At 40.5% G+C, this 20,612-nt stretch overlaps 1 protein-coding gene across 7 annotated transcripts in view; it reads left to right on the forward strand.

The window, feature by feature from the left end:
- The window catches only part of epha7 (eph receptor A7), a 77,895-nt gene extending 57,698 nt beyond the window's left edge, over nucleotides 1–20,197 (forward strand). Inside the window, exons 7-17 of one of the 7 annotated variants that reach the window (XM_034150491.1) lie at nucleotides 1,409–1,577; nucleotides 3,998–4,142; nucleotides 5,643–5,698; nucleotides 7,865–7,990; nucleotides 8,711–8,896; nucleotides 9,244–9,305; nucleotides 9,491–9,700; nucleotides 10,596–10,811; nucleotides 14,394–14,587; nucleotides 15,204–15,359; nucleotides 16,738–20,197. In XM_034150491.1, coding sequence (XP_034006382.1) covers nucleotides 1,409–1,577; nucleotides 3,998–4,142; nucleotides 5,643–5,698; nucleotides 7,865–7,990; nucleotides 8,711–8,896; nucleotides 9,244–9,305; nucleotides 9,491–9,700; nucleotides 10,596–10,811; nucleotides 14,394–14,587; nucleotides 15,204–15,359; nucleotides 16,738–16,852 — 1,635 coding nt within the window. In that variant the 3' untranslated portion in view covers nucleotides 16,853–20,197. The remainder of the gene's footprint in view (nucleotides 1–1,408; nucleotides 1,578–3,997; nucleotides 4,143–5,642; nucleotides 5,699–7,864; nucleotides 7,991–8,710; nucleotides 8,897–9,243; nucleotides 9,306–9,490; nucleotides 9,701–10,595; nucleotides 10,812–14,393; nucleotides 14,588–15,203; nucleotides 15,360–16,737) is intronic. The other 6 variants (XM_034150495.1, XM_034150492.1, XM_034150493.1 and 3 more) reach the window with 6 other exon arrangements.
- Nucleotides 20,198–20,612: the final 415 nt, after the last annotated feature.

Here is a 20,612-nt window from a genome sequence, read left to right on the forward strand (position 1 = left end):
AGACTCTTCATTTCATATTCTATCTGCATGCTGCTTCGAGTGGAATTCACAAGATTCTGCAAGTACCTTCTTTGTCTCATAATTGCAATAATGAATGAGATGCTCATAAGATTTTAATCAGGCTGTAGTCTTTCCCAGCCGCCCCGTGCACATGTTAGAACACATACTGGCAGAATAAGTCATCTGTTATCTCCTTCCACATAGATTATAGCGCTGCATCCCTGTGTTTCAAGTCTGAACACATCAGCCTTTTACAGCGAGGTTTAACGGGGAAAATAAAAGGCAGGGTAGCTGTTCTGTGGCTCACTCTGACGATCAGTCTGCTGCATCACGTACGGTGCCTGTGGTCTGCCCAGCTGTAAAAGTGGAAAATTGGAAACAACAACTACAGCCCTAACAGACCCTGACATTCCATTTGAGCTTTCCGAACAAACCATTTACAGATCAACAGCAAACATTACGTGCTGCCTGTGCATCCAAATACACTCCCTGATGAAGAAGAGTTTTTTTATATGTGGCGAGCTGTCAAACTGTAGGATAATAATCTCAGTTTGGATCATATACTGTATGAAATAGAGAGGTGGTCTCTGTGAAATCATCCTCAGGTTGCCTTCGCCTGTTTCAACTCCAAACTAATCCAAAATGAGCCGTTGTGGATGGAGTTGAGCGCGGCCCAGATGGAGCAGCCGCAAATAGCTAGCAGCTAGCAACATTAGCATCCTCATGTCACTAAAAGAGGCCACACCCCTAAAAATGCACCACTTTATGCCTTTAATATAACTATAACGGGTGAGCTATAAAAAATACACCCACAGTAAGTTGTCATGAATTCATAAAAAAAGCTTTTTGGACGAAAAACGTTTTTGGGCACTTCCTAATATGCATCACTCCTCAGCCCTGGAGGTTGAAATGAGGTGTTAAGATGTTCTTTCATTCTTTAAATTCTCGAATAGGGCAGTGGTGAGTTCGACATGTTTGTACTGATGGAATTAGTGCTGTGGAAATGTACATTATTATGATAAAATAAAGATACAGGTAAACATGGATGAATGTATGAGAGCAACAGCAAAACAGGGAGACTATAGAGAGATACGATAATCATAGAAACAGGAGAAACCTTAAATAAGGGTTTCTAATGTCTCTAGTGACTGTTTAAAATTCTATCTGCAGCTAAAAATATCTAAAGTTCTTATACAACTTATACTCTATACTTATTAAACTTGATATTAAAATGACTACTAAATGTGATATTTTTACTAAAGTGCAACACTGTGTATCTATTTGAAATAAACATTGTTAAATCATGTTTATTCCTTTTACAAACCAAACAGCTGTTGGATGTTGTCTCTCTTCGCCCAAATGTTAAGAGATAAATGTTTCAATAAAACACGATGTTGTCCTTGTTCAGGATCAGAAGGACCGGGTGTACTCCACAGTCAGGTCCAAGTCCACGTCGGCCACAGTGAACAACCTTAAGCCCAGCACCTCCTACGTGTTCCAGATCCGGGCCTTCACCGAGGCAGGCTACGGCACCTTCGGCCCCCGCCTGGAGATCACCACCAAAGAAGAAACCACAAGTATGAACAGCCCACCAATGCAACTACACACAACCCTAATACTGCTGCGTTACTCATGTAATACACGTTTGATTGAAATAAAAAACGTTAGGTTCAACTCAATATTATAGCTTTCAACTAACCTAATCGAGATATGTAAAAATGGTTGACATAATACTTTTAATTAAAGTCAAGGTTTCAGTTTTTTCAGTGTAGGAAGATGTATCTTAGTTTGGCATTAAGTGACACATTGTATATCGTACCCTCGGTCTTTGCTTCTTTTCATTGGATACAGTTTCAGTGTTCATTCCCACTTTTCCTGCAGTTTGCACCTGTCTGATGTTTTGAGTGAAAAGCCCACAGAGAACATTAGTATGTCTGCAAATGCACCAATGCCAAGCATCTAACACAAGGACAGTTTGACGGCAGCAGTATATCAGCACATTATATCACAGCAAAGGCTTTTAACTTCAAATATATGCACAACCTGTTAATGTTTCCAGCTACTGTAGTAATAACCCAGGGAAATGATTTGCGTTTAAGCTAAGCAAACACAAATTGCTTTGACTTTATGCTGACAACACGTCATGGGAGAAATAACTAAGCACAAGGACAAGCCGCAGTGTCATGAGGATAAACTCATTTAAATCTAATAAGTTACATTAGCTCTGCCCTGAGAGGCGCAGAGTGTGTTTGTGTGTTTAGGTTACAGGTGCGGCTGTGAACTGTGTGTGTTAGTGTGTTTTCCCAAAGACATCCAAAAACCAAGCAAAAACAGCTCTTATAACCAAAGAAGAAACTAATGTTGTTATAACATGGCATTTTCCTATTTTTTTTAATTTAATTTCTCCATGCATTCTAAACACAGCGAGGTACTATTTTGTTTATTATGTGCAAGTTATGCAACACTAATTATTTGCACCTCATTACTTAACAGAGCGAAAACTATGTAGATCCAACTTAGAAAATGGAGCACTTTCCTCTCAATGCTACGTTGTGCTACATTAAAGGAATATTCAGATTATATTATCTTTGTTTTCCCAGAGCGAGATAAGAACATGTATATCAGCCTTACTGTCAGGATGCACTGAAAAAACTGAAACGTTGACCTTTAAAATGAAGTTATTTAAACGTAATACATTTAATTAAAGTCAACGCTTCAGTTTTTAACAGTGTGTTTAGCCATCCGCTAAAAAAAAACATATTTCCTCTTTCTTTCCAAACCCCAACATGCCCACCCAATGACCCCTCACATGCAACGTGTCTGCATTAAAGGACATATTAATTACTCATACCACATACAGAGTGTGTCCTGTAACAAGGTTATAACTTTACTGTTCACTCACAATGTCCTTGACCCGCTCTGTCATCCACTAGCTTCTAAAGGGAAACCTGAAAATGTGTAATATTAATTTAAATGTGAACTGCTCTAATTCCTCCCAAAACCAACATACAGTGACATAATGAAGCTTGAATGAGGATCACCTGATCTACTGGCGGCACATACTAAAGCCCCCCTCCCCCTCAGAGAGGCCACAAAAGAATCATTCCCCTTCCAAGAATTTATACAGCGCAGATCCACTTGATTTAAAATGCATGACTTTTTCCTCTAATACACCACTGGCGTTGACTTTATATGATGCTACGGCAATCCATTCTTCGGCGCAATCGACAGTTTGTCAACAAAGCGTGTGCGCACTGTGGGGGCTCCGAGCGGGAAACAATCCAACCTGAATGTGTCTTTGTTTGAGATGAAGGGCATTGCCGTCGCCATCTGGGACTATTAAGCCCACTTTCTGAAACAGTAGAGCCGTGTGTATAAGGACGGCTCAAAAATAGAAGCGTCCCTCCTCCACTCTCTCAGAGGAAAGACGAGGAGGGGGGGTTATCAATCTCCTCACATCTCATTGGGCTCAATTATGTCCTGCAGATTGCACTGGAAAACTGAAACCTTGAAATCAGATGTGCTGATATATCGGCTGACTTCAGCTCACCGATATATCCTGTTTGTATCCGTCAGTGTTAAGTAACAATAAATAGCAGCAGAAAAAGTTGAATGTAGTATGGCACAGAGTAGCAATAAAGCTTTAGATTCAAATGTTAAATGTTCCCCATTTTCATCTAAGTTGTTTACCTTCCTGTATTTAGACATTGTATCTATACACACTACATACTATTGGGTTAGTTGAAAGCAATAATTCTAAGTTTAAATCAAAACATATTAGGTTCAACTTAATATTATTGATTTCAACTTACCTAAAACAATGACATGAAATCTGTTGAGATAATACATTTAATTAAAGTACACATTTCAGTTTTCAGTGTGTGACCTGCAGAGTGTGTTCTTTGTTGTGCTGCTTAAACACTGAGCATTTCTGTCTCTCTGCATGTGTGTCCGTGTGTGTTTACGTGTGTGTTTACGTGTGTGTTGGTCTCATCAGCCACGATCGTCTCCAGCGAGCAGAACCCTGTCATCATCATCGCGGTGGTGGCCGTGGCGGGGACCATCATCCTTGTGTTCATGGTGTTCGGCTTCATCATCGGGAGAAGGTACGCTCTCGCGGGCCCCATTGACTCTCCGCTCCTGTGAGTCTGCGCTTGTCAATTAGCCTTTCTGTCACTCACGGGTCTCCACACTGTGGAGTCGTCACACGCACACACACGTGCACCCATCATCTCGTGGCATGCTGTGCTAATGGGTTGTGATGCTTTTTTTTCCCCGAGCCCCCAACACAAATGTGAAGCTTTTTTTCGACAGAGCCATTATGAGACAAGTGCGAGAGAGCGAGAGCTCTGCATTCCTGTGTCTGAGTGTGTGAGATCCGCAGGGCAGGATGAAGTATGGCACAAAGCAGCCAGCCCATTGTCATTATCATCTTTACCTCTCTTCTGTGTTTTCATCTGCATGAATGGCATTTCATCAGAACTTTAAATGGTGGGTTCATGAGAATCAGACTTCTCTGAAAAAAAAATTATTTGACAAACTGAAACTGCTCAGCACACCGTGCAAAGCCCAAAGCCCATCATTTATTTGTAATTTTCACCAGTAAACCATGACTTTTAAAGAGCTGTTTCATTGTTCAGGTATGGAATGTTGTGCTTGTGTGTCGGGGGGTGTCCTTGCTCAAGGGCACCACGGCAGGGCAGGAGGTGAACTGGGACCTCTCCAAGTAGCAGTCCACACTCCATATTTAGGTCTGGTCGGGGACTTGAACCGGAGACCCTACGGCTCACAGTCCAAGCCCCGACGGACTTATCCACTGCATGTTTATGAACATGATAAATGAATTGGATTTCATTTTGAGAACATCGATGTCTCCCAATTTGCTTATCTATGAGACAAAATAAAGCATACAAGAAGCACAATCTATGAACATGTTTTATTAGTTCAAAATATCTCTTATTTATTATTTTGACCATTAATCCATGACTTTCTAGGGTCCAGCTTCGCTTTTCTGTTTTAGAATGCTGTGCTTGGATGCACCTTGGAAGCTTATCTGATCTTATCCATAAGATGTTATGTTAGGTGCCCCCCAACATTGTTTATGAATGGGATAAATAAATAGCATATTTATTTATTCCAAATGTGCTTATCTTTGAGAAATGTGTTATTAGTTCTACATATCTCTGGATATAGTGGCAGTGTTCTCAGTTCTAGTCGGCAGTATGAATGGTCTCTGCACACACGTGTCACTTCATCCACACTCAGTGCATGTCCATCACTCGTGGCTTATTTCATCTTCGCACGTCATCCTCTTTTCTGTTGTGCTCAAAGAGCATCTTTGTGCAGCTACTTGAAGGAACCTTCAACACGTTAATATTATAAATGAATATTACAAGACTTGTTGAACAGTCCTTTACAGTACATGTTTTATTTGATATGTAACATGATTAGATACTCCAGCCACGCTCCCAGGCTGGAAGCTGTGGAGTTCACGGCTCCTGCTGCTCAGCTGAGCCTCTCAGGAGATTTGTCATGCACAGCATTAGTTGCCGCATTACAATTCTTGTGATTTAGGGCATTTATTTCCTCCGCACAATCAGTTGATTCCGCCACTCTCTTCCCCCCCCCCCCCCCCCGTGCAGGCACTGCGGGTACAGCAAAGCTGATCAGGAGGGAGACGAGGAGCTCTACTTCCAGTGTGAGTACCTGCAGTCATCATGCCATCACACACACATGTAGTATGTGCACAAACACACACATACACATCATTATTACTTCCATCACTGTATACTGAACAGAGTGGGTAGGGAGGGTTACTTTACAAATGTAATCCTTTACAACAACTCAGGAGTCCACCTACTGCATTACAAAATAAATGTATTTAAAATAGAGAAGAATACATATAAACCATAAAGAAAAGAATCTCGTTACATGGATGAAAAACTGAAACATTGACTTTCATTAAATATTTTATGTCAACAGATTTCACAAAACTGTATTAGTTTAGATGAAAGCCATAATATTAAGTTTGAATAAAAAAATATTAGGTTAAACTTAATATTATTGCTTTGATCTAACCTAATACAGTAATGTGAAATCTGTTGATATTAAACGTTTCATCAAAGTCAACGTTTCAGTTCTTTCAGTGCAGGCCTGGGTGTTTGATCCCAGTTCATCTGCTTTGGGTCAATACTGAGAACAATGATGCTCACATCGGCTGCTGATTGGCTACACTCGGTCTGTGCAGATGAAGAAGTTAGGAAACTACAAACGCATGAATGTGACAGCTGTTAGAGCGAGTACAGGTTGGCCCGTGAGGAAGAAGCGTTCCTAAAAGAAAAGTGAGAAAGCATCCCCCTGATGGTTTAGTGAGCGACAGAGTTTCAGGTGTGTGACTGTGCTCTGTCCGAGAGGCTGCTCGTAGGCCTTCTGAAACACCCCCCTAATGAAGCCCCTGGAGATCCAGCTGCAGACAGCCTCCCGAGAGCCGCCGTAATGATCCTCGCTGTAGGCAAACTGCTGATTTGGAAACAAAGGGTCAGGGGTGCCACCGAGTGTCGGGCTAAGTGTGTGACAGACGCACCTCAGCAGCTCTCAGTCCACCTGCTGAAGGAAATAAAAACAAGGCTGGTGTCGGCTCAGTGAAGCATCCGCCGTGCGGTATCAGATGACGAGAGGCTGCCACGGCGACACAAGCTAGATGACGCAAATTCAACATGTAGACCCAATTTGTCTGCCATGTAGCGGCGAGGAATTTGTGATAAGACATTTCCTATCAGATCTACTGACATCTCGGATGGACGACGCAATTATGGGAGCAAGTGGAGGGAAATCTCTGCTGCCGGCATCCCCTCTCTGGAGCACAATGAATTTGTTGTATTTACGCTGCCCTCCATACAGAGAATAAGTGTCTCTTAAGAGCTTCTATTGTGTTGTGATGGTCCAGCGTGTGCCCGCTGCATTTTTGCTGTAGTAGCTCATTAAATATTAAAGCTGACAGGTTATATTGTTATCAGTGGAATTTAAATTGCACAATATAATCGCCCCCATGAGTGGTGTGTTCACTTAGTAGTGCATTATAGTGTAATTTGTTGTTAATTTGTGCAGAATGTAAACCCCCTACCCATCGCTGGCCTCACTTTAACCTTTTTGTTTTTCTTTATTTTGTGCTATCTGCTTCCACTCTCATGTTATGGATGTTCATGCACTCTTCTCATATCATCATCTCTCCAGATTATTGTAGCAGTGTTGTTTGTTACTGTATCTTTATAGTTATATGGCATCAAGGTTTATTTGGTTTTCAACATTGTAATTCCTAGTCCATATGTATGTTTGGAAAACTTCTAGGAGTGTCTGAATTCCTTTTTTAACATGTATCTATCACAGAAATATATTTTCCTTTATATCCTAATTAGGATATCAATTCAAAAAATAAATTAGTACGAATTCAAAGAGAGGAAAAGTTTTCAAGTCAAGTATTTAAGGCTGGTTTTAAAATGAAATATGTATTTTATTCCATATAAAAATGTCTATTTGTTTTTGCTGTTAGACTTTTAATAATAATGATGACAATAAAGATATCATGTGTAAACCACCAAGCATGAGAAGTGGATAAAGTGGTGAGAAATGATTCCGTGAGGTAGTGTGAGCTGCAGGAGGTGAGAGGTAACCAACAGCCTCATAAAATCACCGAGCACGGGTTACTCAAACTTTGCTTTGTGATGGATTCTCCCCAGAGAAAAGCCTTTTGACCGGCCGCCGACTGCTCAGCAATTCCTTCTGAATCCCTGCTCTTTGTAATCGAGTGCCCGCCGGTGCATGCGGCATATTTAATCATAACAGTAATCCTCTTACCTTTCTACAGTTAAATTTCCAGGCACCAAAACCTACATTGACCCTGAAACCTACGAAGACCCCAACAGGGCTGTCCATCAATTTGCCAAGGAGCTGGACGCCTCCTGCATTAAAATCGAGCGGGTTATCGGAGCAGGTGAGCCCCCCTCCCCCCCCCCCCCCCCCCCCTGTTCATTCAGCTCTCTGTTTAGTCACTCTGTGCGCTCATACATCACACTGACAGCCACATATTTACACCTTGACACAGCGCATTGTATATTGATAGCGCGATTGCAAAGATTGGGAAAGGTTCATACAATTAATGTGGGATGGTCTGGTGGGTGGCGGGGGGGGGGGCTACTTTATCAGAGGTGGCCAATGACAGTATCATCTCCAGCACGTTTGACTATAGGTCTGGGTTGAGTAAGACACCATCTGAGACAGCCATTCTACTTTAATGTAATTATTGTTGTTTGAATATCTGCAAATATCTTTAGAATAAACGTCATCTAAGTCTCATGACATGGATGTCTATACATATGGTAGAACAGATCTTTTTGTTTTATTGGATTATACAGAGAACTACCTTTGAATGGTGAAGTTAATGTTAATCGTTTATGACTATGTGCCGTCTGGATCGCTAAATAAATATGATATGATGCAACGTTACAACGGTCTCCGCAGGAAAGAGGAAAGAGGCTTTTTAATGAAGTGGACTAAAATGCCACGTCCTTCAAACATTTCTCACACAATTTGTATCACTACTGCTCAGCTGCTTTGTCTCAAAGTACTCTTAATACATTTGTCATTGAGAAGCGCTTCATTTTTCTTTACCCCCCCCCCCAATCTTATTGATAAACGGTTTTCTCCCGCTCAGGAGAGTTCGGGGAGGTGTGCAGCGGCCGGCTCAAGCTTCCTGGAAAGCGGGACGTGTCCGTCGCCATCAAGACGTTAAAAGTAGGCTACACAGAGAAGCAGAGGCGGGACTTCCTGTGCGAGGCCAGCATTATGGGACAGTTCGACCACCCCAATGTGGTTCATCTGGAGGGAGTCGTGACAAGAGGTAAACACTCCTGAAACATACCTGGACCTAATGTTTCAGTCATGAGGAGTTTAAGAATCCACTAGGATCAGTTTCAGTATATTTAGCCTTGGGAGGTGAAAGTGCCGTAGTTAGAGTGACATTATATCTGATTGAATTATCTACAAACCTTGTTTAACATTTTCTCATTTAGACATTGTAATAAAAGGAGCAGATGGTAACTTTTAATTAAAAGCCAATGAAGTACACAGCTAAAAATAACTTGGAAGCAATTTGGGCACGGTTGTTTATTATGATGCATCTTACAAGCAAATAAAATCCGATATTAATTAATCATCTTCTCTGTCATCCATCTTTTTGTTCTCCAGGAAAACCGGTGATGATTGTCATCGAGTACATGGAGAACGGCTCATTAGATGGTTTCCTCAGGGTGAGTCACCTTCAGGAGGCTCCGAGCAGCATCTTCAGAACTTTTTCTTGTGTTTGCTCCAGAGTGTTCCAGCAGTCTGCAGTAGGATCTCTGCATAAATATCATACATCTTGTGCTGCAGAGCTGCGACATACATCTCCCTCCTGGTCAGAGAAGATGGCTGACCTGCTGTGTTTCTCTTTCAGAAACACGATGGTCAGTTCACTGTCATCCAGCTGGTGGGCATGCTGCGGGGCATCGCGGCAGGAATGAGATATCTCTCCGATATGGGATACATCCATCGAGACCTGGCCGCTCGAAATATCCTTGTCAACAGCAATCTCGTATGTAAAGTGTCTGACTTCGGCCTGTCAAGGGTGATAGACGACGATCCCGAGGCTGTCTACACAACAACTGTGAGTCCATTACAGTCTGTCTACCCCCGCCTGAATGCTCTAATCAAGTCTAGAGCAGAAGAGCTGCTGCACGCCCAAGTAGTCTGTAGCATTCTTAATATGCAGAGCAAGATGTTTCCGTACAACTTTCTCACTATTCGCCCTTCAAAACAGTCCAAACCTTGTTACTATTGCCTTATTTAGGATTTAATAATTATTTACTAATGCTTTATAGATGAAGAACACACTGTGGGATTGGAAATCTGTTTGCTAGCTGTTCATGTGTTCAGCACACTCAGTTTTTTATAAAGCATCATTTGGGTCATAGAGCATCCAATTGAGCAACACGCAAGATGATTCGACATGTTTTGTAAAAATAAGGAATAACAGAAAGAATCAGGAAATATGAGAGAAATCGTATTTTATTTAATGATAAAAAAAAACAGTTCACTTATTAATTTATTGTCAGAAAATGATTTACCTTTACTAAATAATAATGTGCATGTCCAGAATTTTCACATTTGAGAATTAGCTTTTTTTCTTTATTTTAAAATCAGTTACACTCAAATATAATGTTGACAATATATTGTATCAGGTTAACATTTGAATGTACTTCTATTGAAGATACAGTACATGTAAAAAACGAAGTATTGGTTATGAGTTTCTTACATTCTATCTCCATTTAAAAATCATGTGTACTTTTAACACAAGCTGTTAAAAACGTAATAATGTCTAATAATAATAACTAATATTAAATAAATGGTATCTTGTTTTTGATCCATCTGTAATTGCTTAAGGCAGTGATTAACTCATTACATGATTAGAATGCAGTATATTTTGTATAAGATTGTGGAGAAGTTGTTGTTATGTGTTCTGACCCTGTGTAACTCTGAATTCTCTCTAATTGATATTTTAGGGGAAGATGCAGGATATAATGAATGTGATGTTTACTCCAGCCACTGACCTGCGTTTTACTGAACAGGGTGGCAAAATCCCCGTCAGGTGGACGGCGCCGGAAGCCATCCAGTATCGTAAATTCACCTCGGCCAGCGACGCGTGGAGCTACGGCATCGTCATGTGGGAGGTCATGTCCTATGGGGAGCGGCCCTACTGGGACATGTCCAATCAAGATGTAAGCTACAAAAAAAAAAACTGAACCGGTGACTTTAATTAAATGTATTATGTCAACAAGTTTCACATAACTGTATTAGGTTAGTTGAATCAATATTATATCATATCATATTTTTTTTTTTTAATTAATATTATTGTTTTCCACAAACATAATATTGTTATGTAAAATCTGTTGACATTTAATTAAAGTCAACATTACATCACAAAAAGTCTTTAAGTTACTGACACTATGTGTAAGAGTCTGTCAGCTTGGTGGGTTACACATCAAGTTGAGGTTACCTGCTGAGACAATGATGCAGGTCTCCCTTGAAAAAGAGATCTATGATCTCAATGGGACCAATCTGGTTAAATAAAGGTTTGAAATGAAATGAAATGAAATAAAAGAGAATCATTTAAAAATATTGCAATTGGGCATTTATATTATTTTCTGATATTTCCTTTCTTGAGTTTCTTAACCTTAGATCATGGATTGCTAACACAAGCTATTATAAAAGACTATTAGCACACTGGATATGAAGCGTTTCTCATATCTGGGAGAAGAATATTTCACTAACGTTCATCTGAAAGAGGGTTATTCCCCAGATCCATCCCTAATTATCTCTAATGAAGTCATCCCACTTAAACGTAGAACATCCCAGACAAAGATCCCAGTTTGTGGTTCTTCTTTGAGGATATCGTGCAGGTCCCTCCAGAGAACCGTTTCGATGCACTAACCTTGGGCTTAATTAGTTCAGGAAGTCTCGTTTTATTCATGCAGCTTGAATCCATTTGAAGGAGAAACAGTCCTGAAATGGGACACGCATAAAAATGAAGTCCGGCGAACATGGATTTGATTCTGGTATTATTATAAATTACAGGACTGGAAAACACTCGTCATGCAGAAAGCTTTTCACCCTAATGTCTTTAAAAGTTTACAATTACTTATGGAAATGTGAACCAGAGTGAGTAGCAATGTTGAACCAATTACAGCAGCAGCTCATGCATTTTTCCCAGTGTGCATTGCACTGATGGCTTTGTTTCTAAAAAAAAAAGTCCAGAATTTAAACAAAATGTATATTTTCAAAGTTGCTCTTTAACAATTCTACACATCAAGATGAGTTTACCCTTCAGGGTCAACCTGTGGAAAAAGTTTCAAAATGTCTTGGATTGCTTTGCCTGAGAAAAAACGGATGATGATGTCATAGTGATGTCATCAAGGTTATCTGAGCTTTTTCATTGAGACCACATTTCTATAACAGAAAGCCTGCATTACAAGCTGCGTTCAAAAGATACCAACCAGTCAGGGTCTAATGAAAGTATGTTATGTGTTGCATTATGGGAAATTAAGGATCCAGTGATTTTAGAGCCGGACAAATGCTTTGTGTGTAAATGTCAGGATATCTCAGCTTCTGATTTGGTCCCTACTCTTTTTTTTAATAAAAAACGATCTTTATGAAGTGTTATTACAAATGATAGAGCACTTCTTTAGTTATCTCATCTAGAATTGTTTTGACACGCTTCAATGAAACTCATAAAGCCCCAGGAGCAGGACATAGTTTGTATCTGTCTTGTTTTGCACAACACATTGCAAATGGTTTCTACAACTTCTGCTGAGGTTGTAAAACTCAGTGTGCTAGAACTGGTCGAATTTAGAGATTACTACGTTCACTGAATAAACTGAAACATTGACTAATGCACGTAATTAAATTCAACGTTTCAGTCTTTTCAGTATTCTAGGTGCTGTTATTTAATCAGAGAATCTTTAAGGTGTCTTACCATCAACTCCTGACATCGCCCAGAGTGTTCTTTCTCACACAGAACACATTCAAGTTCCACTCTTCTCTCTACAAAAGTCACACATTGCTGTAATGATTGACTCATGGTGTTCATGGAAACTCCCACAGAGCGAGTCCAACTGTGTCAGACCCTTAACGCTGTCCTATTGTCAGACTCTTCACACATTGTGATGGTAGATGGCCAGTTATTACAGAGCTTCAGATTCCTATAAGGGGAAGCTCAGCATCAGGTCTGAACATCACCAGGATTCTCCAACACTCAAGGTTCAAGGTTCAAGGTTCTTTATGTAGTCATACGAACATAGCTACAGTGTAGTTATGCCGATGACAATCTTAGGTCACAGGCTTCTCCAACAGTGCAACACAAAACTCAGATAAACAGACAAATATAGTGCAAGTAAATAGTAAATACAAAAAGAAAAATTGTTTAAAAAAGTGAAATAGTGCAATAAGAGTCTATATGCAAGTTACTGGAATATGATATATTAGGTAAATAGAGAGGCATGCTAACGGAACAATCAGATGTGAGAAATGCTAAACAAGATGTCCGGGCGTTATAGTGGCAGATGTGGTGTTTTGATGCTGTGCTACTTGACAGACATCAATGTCAGAAATGTTTGCACTTTGTCAAGATGACAGCAAACATCCTGCGGGGAAGCAGGAAGAACGTTTGAAATTTGCATTTTTCCAACAGTTTCAGTTCAGTTTTGACATCTTTTCCCTCCATGACTCATCATTTCTGAGCGGTTCTGACAGAAATAGCTGATGAATAAATGCAGAAACGTACACAGCTCCTTATCCGACACAATAAAGGAAATAGAGCGAGGGCTCACATCAAAGTGCCGCTCCTGTTCTCACGCTATTGACTTTTAATGACATCGCTGCAAACTGCATGCCTGATGGAGAGTCATGATATATTTTAGGTTCTAAGGTTCCATGTCAGAGCTGAATAAATATGGCCTTTTGTTTGCACACACACTGAACAAACTGAAACGTTGACTTTAATTAAATGTATTAACACATTTCACATAACTGTATTAGGTTAGTTGATAGAAATAATATAAAACTGAACCTAATATTATTTGATTTAAACTTAATATTATTGCTTGCAACTAACCGTATACAGTTATAAGACATCTGTAGACATAATACATTTCATTAAAGTCAACGTTTCAGTGCATGAACAATGAGGGAGATTCAATTTAGAATTTCCGTTGCACTGGGGTATTTAACCTGCTGAAATACTACAGTGTAACCATCCAAAATAGTCCTGCCGTGCCTTAAGCGTTATCAGAACATTTTTGAGATGTTTTATACATTTGCGGTAAAGACAGACAAAGATAGGTGTAATATGATCCCATCTCATAAGGAGTTGTTTCAAAGCTGCAGCAGTTAGCACGTACTGAGAGCAGGAGAGAAAAGCCCCAGGTATCAAGGACTGATGAAACATGCATAACCTCTGGATCAGTACATGACAAGAGGTCTGTTACTTTGCCTGAGCTGGATCAACACACAACCTTTTGAAATCAAATGAAAATTCATTTATTTATCACACACTGAATATCCCATTCTTTGTTTTGGTCAGTATCAGCTATGTCTTATTATTATGAAATGTTGTTCACCAACGGCACTGTAGACACGTAGGGACACAAACAACAGCCAAGTATTAAGTCCACAATTCTGTTTTATTATCTCAGCTCGTCTCTAAGCTGCCAGTGTTGTCTTTCAGAACTGCTTGTCGGGGTATTGTGATATTAAAAGCTATTTATTAAGGATACTAACGACTCTCTCTGTTTTGCATCCTCTAGGTCATAAAGGCGATAGAGGAGGGGTACCGCCTCCCAGCGCCGATGGACTGCCCCCCCGGCCTGCACCAGCTCATGCTGGACTGCTGGCAGAAGGACAGAGCCGAGCGTCCAAAATTCGACCAGATAGTCAGCATCCTCGATAAGATGATCCGCAACCCTAACACCTTGAAGACCCCAGTGGGAACATGTACAAGGTGAGGGAGTAAACCCCAAATGAACCACTTTCAAATGTGTCTTCATACAATAAGAACTATTTGAGTGCATTAGTGGATGATCCAAAGCGTCCAGCGGATGACTTAGCCTCTGTAGTTCACAGATGAAAGATAAATCCTGGGGGATCGATACCCCAAAGCAGCTTCCATGGCTTTATGGTCAATCGCAGGGCTTTTAAATCAATCCTGGTAATGAGTTCCTGCTACTTTAAAGTGCAGTGGGAACTCCAGACCTCACTCTGACGTTTGTCAGATGAATTCTATTTGCAGTCAGAAGAGACTTCCCTGAGGTGAGATGGAGAGGTTACAGCTGGTTAAAAAGCACTTTATTATAGTGCGTCTATATGTGAGGAATGTATTCAGATTGAAGAGATATTGAGAACATGTTTTTCAGACGCAGAAAGCTGAAATGCTGCATCTGTTTATGAATATGTTATTGATTGAAGCCTCCAATCAGCTGCTTTTTCCCCTTCTCGCAATTTGCCGCACCGCTGGATGCCTTTAGTCGTCAGTTTGTCTCGTCTCCTGCCTGATTGTGTTTTCAGCGGAACGTTTCCTTTTCACATAAGAAATAAACATCTTTCTGCTCATCCCGCAGACCAATTAGTCCGCTGTTGGATCAGAGCACACCAGACTTCACCGCTTTCCGCTCAGTAGGAGAGTGGCTGGAAGCCATCAAGATGGAGCGATACAGAGACAACTTCACAGCGGCGGGCTACAGCTCCCTGGAATCTGTGGCCAGGATGTCAATCGAGTGAGTAGAGAGGAAGCCCTCCAGTGCTTAAACTTCAGAGGAGAACATTACAATAACACCAGGCACATTTCAACTCTTATCTCACCTACCCGCTTCCCGTTGGCCAACCCTAAATAAGCAAACCCAAGTAGCTGCATTTTGTTTTCAGGCAGAGTGTTGGCAGATCATCCAATGAGGTTTCTGTAAATTACTGTACATTTTAAAAATTGGCCTGGGCCTTCAATTACCCAAACTGCAGAGATAACTAGGCCATTATTCTTCTTTGATGCATTACTATCCATATACTGAATGTATACTTTCAATATTTTAGTAAGAGACCTCTGTTTGTGATTTTCTCCTGCTTGCTGTTAGCTCACTGCCTCCATGTTATCCATGTCATGATCAAATCAGTGTAACGTAAATTACACTGATTCCATCTGTAAAAACAGACTCCTCTTATATCCAAAATCGAACAGAATAAATGAGGTCTCATTGGTTGTGTTCATTGGTTACTTGGAGCACACATTCCATCTCATGTTTGGGACTCAAGAACTTTAACACTCTTATTAGCGAGTCCTCATCACCAGGGTCTTGAACCTGTGTGAACTCTCTGCTGCTTATCACTGTAGTCGAGAGCCGCTGAATATGAGCAGCAGGCAGACTGTGGCTGGCCCTGGATCAGTGACTCAGACTCACTGACCATCAGATGTCAACATCCGTCTCCACATCCTGTAAAAAGCTCAAGGCGTTCAAGTAAACTTTCCAAACACACTTCCAAGAAAGGACTTGAGTTGTACCGGTTTGCTCCATCATCCTGGACATGGAACACGTTATGTTTAGCTGCCTCTTTTTACCCCTTACCATTTGACCATGATGAAAGAAGCTCAGCCTGTGATTCGTCACTTTGGTTAACTGGACTCATAACTTATAACTGGACTCCTCTTCACACTGTACATTTATATTGAATTAAGTGTTAATCCTTTCCTCACTTTCTGAATAATATTCTTCTTTTTGTTGAGCTGTCATTTGGCCCTTCATAGTGTTTATTTGACAGATAGTCTACAGCTTTTTATCTTTCACGTCAACTTCTAAATATTTTCCTTTTTAGTTTACTATTTTGAGATGTTTATATTTTTCAAATGATGTACAATGCCTCGTTTTTAAATACTCTAAAACACTAAAATATGACATTTATGATGTATTCAGGTTAGTTGAAAGCAATGTAATATCAACTTAATATTATTGCTTTCAGCTAACCTGATGTGTGAAATGAGTTGACATAATACATTTACCTAAAGTCACGTTTCAGTTTTTCAGTGTTGCAGCTGTGACGGAAATGTCCCAATTTGGGATCAATAAAGTATATCTTATCTTAGTCCCGCCCCTTCCTGTGTTTCAGTGACGTGATGAGCTTGGGGATCTCGCTGGTGGGCCATCAGAAGAAGATCATGAGCAGCATACAGACTATGAGAGCCCAGATGCTGCACCTCCACGGCACAGGGGTCCAGGTGTGACCCGCAGTTTGCATCATGAGAAACTCTAACAGAACTTATGGGACGTACCCGGGACAAACAGTCAAAAGCTAACGGACGTGTGTCGTGCCGGACTCCTCGGCTGTGTCTGGAGTGAAATCATTCCTTTGTTCCTCGCTCCGCCTCTTCACAGGGCACTGAAGAGAGGAAAAGGACAAACAACCGCAACAAAAAAGAAACTACCTGAACCAGATGACTTTCTTTACTTACTTTCTTTAGAAGCGCTTATGAACCCAACCACATATCAAAGGGTGCATTGGAAAGGACTTCTGTTTTAACTTAATGAATGATTTACACGCACACCGAGGCTATGGATTCTCTCTAAAAAGAACAAAAAAAACAACTTGTCTACTTGCAGTGGTTTCATTTACATTTGTTTATTTGTTAGTTTTCTTTCTGTCTGCTACGATGACATGTTTGGCACATGCAGCAGTTTGTTTCTCTCTTCTATTTGGATTTGACTACAGGGTAAAGGAGAGGGTTTTATGGTTTCAACCTCTCAATGTTTTTTATTATAGAATGTTCTGAAGAGTGCAACACTGAAGAGACGCAGGAGAATCAGCAGACTTTTATATCAGAGTAGCAATATCCTTTGTCTTATTGTTCACCACAGGAAACGCAGTCACTTGGTTATTGAGTAGAATGTTGCAGCACTGTTGAAATACTTTATTGAAATTGAAGCCACCACAAATTGTTTTGCCATCGTTTGACCTAAAATGTTGCACACGGTGTTTGTTTCGGTGCATTGTTGAGCTGCAAATCCAGTTTTTAAAGGTGGCTCCAAAACACATTGTAGACGTAATACTGCCTTAAAAAGTGTTAGCTTAAGTATTGCCACTATTTTAGGATCTTCAATGGCAATGCTTTCTGCATTCATTTAAAGGGTCGACAAGCTCCCTATATTTTTGTTTTTCTTGTAGTGTGATGTCTTTTTATCGCTGACTAATCTTGAACTGGTGAAAGTGAGACACGGTGAGCGAAGAAGAGTAGGACTAAACAGAGCAATAATTACCAGGTAGAAACAGTCCTCACCTGAGATTTGTAAGGTGCTAGGTTTTATCAAATGTGTGTGCTGTGCTGAGACAAACCCTCTGGAAAGATTTAGTCACCCTCGGAAAGGAAAGGAAAGGAATGTACCTCTTTGACCCAAAAACGGTTCGGAAAGTGCCGTGCCAAGTCATCAGATGAAATAATCATGTTGTATTTTGATGTTGACTATGATATGCTAAATGTTTGATGGAAACGCTAACATGGCGTGGAAATGTTAAAGTGATGCAGCGATGAAAGAGGCACCGTTTGAACACTAGGAAGGTTCCATTAGCCATGCTGACACCGACGCGCTGTCCAGAAATCAAAGAGCCCCTTCAGGGTTTGGGTCGGAAAATTAGGACCAAACGAGTCAGATCGTGCTGTTGAACCCCCCCCACCCCCCCCAGCCACGCAGCTCCCTTATTTATTCATGTGTCTCCACCGCTCATCCCTCACAGGCGTAGATGTGATGGAACATGCATTAAAGTGTCTCTTAAGATTGCTCCTCTTCTCTTCCATACGGCTTTGTATGGAGAGCAGAGACGAGGGGGCTTTGCAGAAGATGTGCTAAAAGCCAATCAACCTATTCCGTGCCATCTGTCTCCACTTCAAATGCAAAAAAATGTTTTACTGCAGCATTCTTTGATAAGAGGATGCAGTTATTCAGCTGTCATGGAATGGTGTTAAGGAAAAGCCATCATGTCTTCAACTCCTGTAGCTACCTGATATAAATCTATGTTTTCAAAAGCTAGAGTTAGGTCAACTGTTTCCTTCTCAAATGTATAGAAAAAGAAAAAACTGCACGTTTCACCAATCCCAGTTTACATATTCAAATCCCCCTTATCGTCGAACTAACGGACTAATGCAGAGATATTCATTTACCAAGCATGGAGGACAACCTATCTAGCACACACTCACATTCAAGGTGCAGCCTGTGCATCTTTGCCTACAAAATATTTCAACAGTCAATTTAACATTTTCTATGATTTTCTTTAGCACAGAACTGATGAGCTGCAATCAAATGTTCCACTGACAGCAGAAACTGAAAACAGTAAATGAAGAGTACTGTTGAGTTGGCTTTATGGAAACATGCTGAATGATAACAGAAAGCAGCAGTTTTAACAACGCGAGAGACAGTGTTGAAACCAGGCTGAAAGAAGACAGAGATTGTTATGAAAATGTCCTTAAAAAGCTAGCATGCATGTCGTTTTTACACCTAAGCTGTGCTCTCACAATGACCCGGCTTTGTCTGCTTTGATCCACTTTCACTGTGGGACTCACCTTTGTGAGGAGACACCAGGAATTAGTCCTGACCGCTCTGAGCTCTCTCCCTTTATCCATACAGCAGAGCTCAGCATTGGGCCTTGGCCAGACCTTTGAATTGAATACCGGCATAAAGTCATTCAGTCAGCACAAAACTCCCTAGTTTACAGGCAGCACTCTCTCACCCCCCCCGGGGCCGAACGTCCCCTTTTCCTGTGCTGGGGAAACAGCAGTTTGAGCCAAATTGAGATTAAGGCCAGGATACAATCGATTCAGCGTCACCTGTAACCTTCACTAACAGAAGCTTGTTTCACCCACATTCAAACTTCAGGTTCTGCTCAACTCTCAACAACAACTGTTTTGTTGTGGCTCTATATTAGCAACAACTCAAAAAGAATAGAAAATGTAAGAAAGGCAGAAAAAAGCAGACAGGTGCAGGATGTAGAGGGCTGGTTGGAATCAGGAGCAGAAGATAGAGTACGAAGTTATTTTTCAAACCTTGTGGTTCAGCAGTTGGACGTGGTGCGGGGGGGGGGGGTGGTTCCAAAGAGCACTGTTGATTGTGTCAGAGACGAGATTTGAGGGGATCTTTGTATATGTTCTAATTGTAAAACTTGTACATTTATTTATATTGTTTTTTACACATATTACTCAGTAGAGAGCTCTGAATACATTGAAAATGCACTATATTTTTCTATCTCGCAGATGAATTATTGTCACTCACAAGATTTCAGTTGTACTTCATTTTTCATTTAGGACCAAAGACAGCTGATAGGATTTCCATCTTTACTTTGACTTTCTGTTGATTTTGCGTTTTAGTTTGTTGTACAGTAATACAAATGGTCAATTTATTATTTATTTTTCTGTGATGAAAGTATTGAAAATTCACTGGTCAAAGGTATTTTCCCCAACAGCAGAACTGTACGATTTAATTAGACAATTTCTTGTTACATAGACAATTCTTTTTGCTTTGTTACCTTTGTAATAGACTGTACATATATTTTTGGAAATATAATACAATCTCTATAGAAGTGTTGGGTGTCCTTTGTCATGTTCTTTACCTCATTTCTATACACTGGTGTTCATTTGATCAGATGTGTTTAGGATTTATTGAGATCTGAAGTCCATGATTTTTCTAAGATTTGTAGTGGATACAACAGGAGTTTTATTCCAGCTAAATGTTTGAACTAGGTTTAGTTATCGAGCAGGAAATTCAGACTTAAGATGCACCTCACTGCTGTCATTCTAAACATACATAACAGGTTGATTAAGAGAACCCTTTTATAATCAGGCAGCCTTTATAAAGTTGTATGTTTTGTGTCATCAGTAGTAACACATGGTTTTCTCTACATGGATCACGTTTGGCTCAATATGTTTCTTGAATTGCTTCCTCTCTGAGCCCAAATCTTCATAACTGCGTTTATACTCTTTATTTGTCCTGACAATACTT

The sequence above is a fragment of the Trematomus bernacchii genome, unplaced genomic scaffold, assembly GCF_902827165.1.
Source record: "Trematomus bernacchii unplaced genomic scaffold, fTreBer1.1, whole genome shotgun sequence".
Taxonomy (NCBI): domain Eukaryota; kingdom Metazoa; phylum Chordata; class Actinopteri; order Perciformes; family Nototheniidae; genus Trematomus; species Trematomus bernacchii.